Source organism: Apis dorsata, unplaced genomic scaffold, assembly GCF_000469605.1.
Source record: "Apis dorsata unplaced genomic scaffold, Apis dorsata 1.3 scaffold_82, whole genome shotgun sequence".
NCBI classification, from domain to species: Eukaryota; Metazoa; Arthropoda; class Insecta; order Hymenoptera; family Apidae; genus Apis; species Apis dorsata.
In genome coordinates this window covers 1,318,282-1,323,811 of record NW_006263380.1, presented here as the reverse complement: position 1 = coordinate 1,323,811, position 5,530 = coordinate 1,318,282, and the positions used below count along the sequence as shown (strand labels likewise).

The following is a 5,530-nucleotide window of genomic DNA, read 5'->3' as shown; positions in this document are numbered from 1 at the left end:
ATATATATATATATATATACACACACACGCGCGCGCGGAAGAAATTAAGACGTGAATACGAGTTCATGGATTAAACGATCGATGAACTTCCATCGTGTTATAATATACTTTCTACAGAGTTGCAGTGCCAAACGAGAGAAACGAAGAAAATCAAATACCTTCCATGCAACTAATTTTAACGCACACGGGCATTTCATTTTCGATCGAACAGTGAATACCGATACATAAAAGTGGAAAAGTCCGTATTGTTTTCGCGTTTTAAAGGCCCTGGTTCGACACGCGGAATTTCATTTCGGCTCCTCTCGAGGAGAGGTGGAAGAGGGAAAGGGAGAGAGAAAGAGAGAGAGAGAGGGAGAGAGAGAGAGAGACGCGAAAGAGAAATGAAACGTTCGCTGTTCCCTGCTGATTCATTCTGAATTTCAGTACCTGGTGGAACAACGATCGATCGTTGTCCTCAAGGCACTTGCTCAGTGAAGCTGTGAATTCCCCGTACAATTCACGACCATGCGTTTCATTCGACAAATAAAGTAACGAATCGTTTTCTATCATTCCTTTCCTACCGTTTTTGTGCTCGCGCTCGACGGTTAGACTTCATTTATCTGGCAAATCGATCCCCGAATCGAATATTTAACCAGTCCTATGATTAAACTTTCTTATTTCTTATTTCGAACGAGTAAAAACATGTTGATCCAGCTTACGCAAAAGTTCTTAATTAATCGAGTTCTTTAATTAACAGTTGCAAGTTCAAATAAATTCGTAATTATGCATTCCAAGCGAAAAGAAGTTGTTAATTACTTCTGTGCGGTAACATTATTTCCGGTTATCTTATTTGATACTCCTTAATGATACGTTCCAAAGTTGATAAAACCGTAATTATCAATTTATTGTCGCGCGAGTTGCTATTATTATTATATACTATTCCTTGGTTATTCATCTTGGAGGCAATCTGTTAGAATTTATCCACGAGATGGAAATCATCACGCGAGCGTGATTAGGTTCATCCAAAAATCAATCAATTTCCATTCGATTTTTATAGTTTCGATCAGTCAAACGGAATTCAATTTTCGTGGCTATATCGAGTTTCTTAGGGGAAAAAGTTGGAATATCGCGGCACACCGACAAATGGAGGAGTTCCCTCCCGTGCGCAGTTGACAAATAGATATGCAAATCATGAATTACGCGAGCGGAACGCACGCGGGATTTGAATTATCGATAAACTGGAATTACGCGTACCTAAAAGCTGTTTACATACCTACAAACTCGCCTACTACAGACTATTTACTGCTATTACAATTATTAACAATTATATAAATAAATATATAAATGAATAAATGAATATATATTATGATATAGAAATTATACATTGTTTCGGCATGAAGATGTAAGAATACTGTTGGTAATGAAATAAAGAAGACTATAATTGTCAGACTGGCACTCGACGGAATAATCTTATTCTACGATCCTTAAATTTAATTATATATCGCATTCAAAGTTTGAATTATTATCGAGAGGAAAAAATAATTTTAATCTAAATTTCTTAATCTCCTCGTTTTAATATTATTATTTTCCAAACTTATTTCTTTGCTTAATATCAAATTGATACGATAATAAAAAATTTGATATATATAACTCGAGAAATTTTTTTTACTTTTACTCATTATTTGAAAAGATAATATTAATATTATCAATTTAACGCAATTTGATATAATATTAACGCAATATATATAATATTATTAAAAAGATTATAAATTTTTCACTCACGTTATACGAAGATGTAGACTGAACGATGCCAATAAACCATGTCTATTCTGCCAAATTTGCCGCGCAATTGCCAACGCCATATTGCTTTTTTTCGCTGTTTGAAGATCCCGCGTCATCCAATTTTCCCACGTTTTCTTTTTCATGGAAAATCGATTGAATACGATTTCTGAAACTTTCTTTTGCTTCATCCTCGCTAATATTTTACTATCACACTTTTATAATACGATATTTTCCAATTTCAATGAAAATTATGATGAATAATCGAAAAAATTTATTTCGAACTAACGCGCGGTCAGCGTTCAGAAATCCGATGAATATTTTTCACGAAAACGCGCACAATACACGTTATCGAACGAAAATTTTATACGATATACACTCCCTGGATCATATAAAAACTATTTTGAACAATTTTTCTAACACTTTGCGACTTTTCACTAAAAAAATTCAATTTATTTAAACCGATGAACGCGGACTCGACTTTTCGAAGAAACGAACATGGCGTACGTCATGTGACCTATTTGTTCTCCACCTAAGTTCTACCAGGCGGAGCCACTATATTCAGCACATGCGCATTATCAAAATCTATATTAAAATGGAGGAAAAGAGTCAAGTTGTGGAACGAGAGGCTAAGAAGGATGAAATTCATGAAAAAGATGGAAAATCTGCAAGGTGAGCGAACGTTCAACCGATTCTTAAGGAGTGCTGCTCGTGTAATTTCTATTGGTGTGATTAATAAATTCTTGATTTGATTTGCTGTAAATGCGCGTTATGGATGACCGGCAATACCATAGGCACAATTTAAAGTTATTTCTTGTCATCCGTTATATAATTGTGTTTGTGTCCATGTGTGTGACATGAACTGTATTTTATTATTAATTCAAAATAATAGAAAGTTCCTTGCATTATACTATTGTACCGATTTTACCTTGGATTGACGTTTTAGAATTATGTTTATGAGTCAGAGTAACCTACCTAATTCAAGAACATACATATATGTAATATTTTTGACGTTTAATATCGCAAAGAATAATTTTATGTATAACCATTAATCATTAATTTTTATTACTTAAGAATTATTTCAAAATCTATAATGTTTATTTAAATTTTTATCGACATCCTCTTCCTTTGTTTTTGCCTTCTTAATTCTATGTTTATATTTTATGTGTGAGTAAATTGTTTCTTTTTATCATTAATATATGAGACGAAAATAATTTGTAATTTAGTTCAAAAAAGAGACATCGCAAAAAGAAGAACAAGATGGCGCATGCCACTGGTGAAAATCACAACCACGTTGGTCACAGAGACGAACATGAAATGCATAGCACGTGTAATATTTCAATAAAAGATATACAAATGGCGATGGAAGTTTTTAACATACAACAAAAACCGGCCAAAACTCAAGAAGAGGCTATGCAAAAGCCTTATCAATTTTGGAGTACACAGCCAGTACCAAAAATGGGTGAATAATACAACATTTTATTTATTCTTTATTCATCGATGATAAAAGAATATTTTGATAAAATTATATTGTATAAAATTTTTATAGATGAGAAAATAATTAAAAATGAACCTATTGAATCCGACAAAACATCTATCAGGGCAGAACCTTACTCATTACCAGCAGATTTTCAATGGGATACGTTAAATCTTGATGATCCATTAGTTCTATGTGAATTGTATACTTTATTATCTGAAAATTACGTGGAAGATGATGATGCTATGTTTAGATTTGATTATCCTCCAAATTTTTTAAAATGGTAATTGAAATAATATCAATTTATAAAATGTATAATTGATTTTATAAATAAATCTTTAATGAAATATATTTTTTAGGGCATTGCAATCTCCTGGATGGTGCAAAGAATGGCATTGTGGTGTACGAGTGACTAAAACTAGACGTTTAGTTGGTTTCATTTCTGCTATTCCAGCTACTCTGCGTGTTTATAATCAGTAAATATCGAATTATTTTTAATCCATTTCTTGTTAGTTAATATAAAAAAATTTTTTATATTAGCACTCAGAAGATGGTGGAAATAAATTTCTTATGTGTACACAAAAAACTGAGGTCAAAACGAGTTGCGCCCGTATTAATACGTGAAATAACTAGGAGAGTTAATCTTCAAGGTATATTTCAGGCTGTGTATACTGCTGGTGTTGTACTGCCAAAACCAATAGCTACTTGTAGGTACGTATCAATATTAAAATTAATATCGTTTTTTTATTATTAACTCGTACTTGTATTTATTATTATATCGTTTTATATATAAATTCGTTTTCCAAAGGTATTGGCATCGTTCTCTCAATCCAAAGAAATTAATCGAAGTAAAGTTTTCGCACTTATCTCGCAATATGACTATGCAGAGAACTTTAAAATTATTCAAACTGCCAGAAAATACAAAAGTACCAGGATTTAGAAAATTGGTCGAAGCAGATATACCTCAAGCTCATAAAATATTAACCGAAGTAATTATTTTTGCAAGAATATATATATATATAGTAATTAATATTTTAATTAGAAGAAAGAGAAGAAGGAGAAAATATTATATATTCGTTTATATTTTAGTATTTGGAAAAATTCGATTTGGCCCCAATCTTCTCGATCGAGGAGTTTCGGCATTGGTTCCTTCCGCAATACGGAATTATTAATAGTTTTGTAGTAGAAAATGAGGGTAAAATCACCGATATGGTTAGTTATTATACGTTACCAAGCTCCATAATGCATCATCAAACACACAAGACGCTTAGGGCTGCGTATAGTTTTTACAATGTATCCACGGTGACTCCTTGGATCGATCTTATGACGGATGCATTGATATCGGCTCGTAATGTAAGTTTCACGATTTGTATTTTTCATTGTACGAGAAGATAATACCACTTAGATATTGTTTTCAGCTCGATTTCGATGTGTTTAACGCATTAGATTTAATGGACAACAAAGAATTTTTAGAACCGTTAAAGTTTGGTATAGGCGATGGAAATTTACAATATTATTTATATAATTGGCGTTGTCCTAGTATGACACCTGGAAAAATTGGTTTGGTGCTTCAATAAAATTCTAGCTCAGCTAGCTAAGTTTGTTGTGTAGAAAACAAATTTTCGCACGTGCAAGCTTAAAAAAAAAAAAAAAAATGGAAGTGGTAAAATATGAAAACGGACATTATAAGAATAATAATAATAATAGGAGGGACAAATATATAATTTTGACTTCTACTGAGCGAACATCCAAAGCACATGAATGAAATCGAAAGGAATCGATGTTTCCTTAGTGAGTTAAGTAGGATGTTCCATTCTATTCGCCGGTTTCGCGGATATTACCTTTGGAGAGCTTCCGCCTCCATTTTTGATCATGACATTAGTTCAGGGTCGAAGTATGCATATACAACGTGTGTATATACGTATCTGCGTGGCTCGAGCAATGTAGATAATTATTATATGCTCTAGTAATTTACAAGAACCATGCGGAGGAAGTTTCCTTCTTACAGGTATCATCGACCGCAAAGTTACTTGAAAATTCTCGAAAGCTCCTTGAGCGTTATTTAACATGAAATTCCACGTTTCCCTCAGCGTCTGTTTGATTAAATAGATCGCAAAAATATGCCGAAGTGAAAGTGGAAGAAAAATTTAAATAAAAGAAGATCGAAAGTAAAGCGATCCGTTTGTTTGTTTATCCTCTTCGTTTATCTCCATCAATTTTACCCACAAATTTAACACTTTCCCCTTTACAATCTATGTATTCCTGCACGAAATAAAATTTCCTTATGGCACGATA

General features: G+C 32.8%; 1 protein-coding gene across 1 annotated transcript; it reads left to right on the top strand.

Moving 5' to 3' along the window:
• The first annotated feature begins 2,278 nt into the window (after positions 1-2,278).
• Positions 2,279-4,948, top strand: LOC102678617 (glycylpeptide N-tetradecanoyltransferase 1). Its single transcript, XM_006611054.2, has 8 exons — positions 2,279-2,430; positions 2,985-3,220; positions 3,308-3,518; positions 3,595-3,711; positions 3,776-3,946; positions 4,044-4,224; positions 4,325-4,588; positions 4,654-4,948. Exons 1-8 carry the CDS (start codon positions 2,327-2,329, stop codon positions 4,810-4,812), a joined length of 1,443 nt encoding a protein of 480 aa, XP_006611117.1. The 5' UTR covers positions 2,279-2,326; the 3' UTR covers positions 4,813-4,948.
• The last annotated feature ends 582 nt before the right edge of the window (positions 4,949-5,530 follow it).

Coding starts and splice junctions, on each gene's coding strand:
- LOC102678617 (XM_006611054.2), top strand. CDS start 2,327: ATGCGCATTATCAAAATCTATATTAAAATGGAGGAAAAGAGTCAAGTT. Junction 2,431..2,984: donor AAAGATGGAAAATCTGCAAG/GTGAGCGAACGT, acceptor TTTGTAATTTAG/TTCAAAAAAGAGACATCGCA. Junction 4,589..4,653: donor CATTGATATCGGCTCGTAAT/GTAAGTTTCACG, acceptor TATTGTTTTCAG/CTCGATTTCGATGTGTTTAA.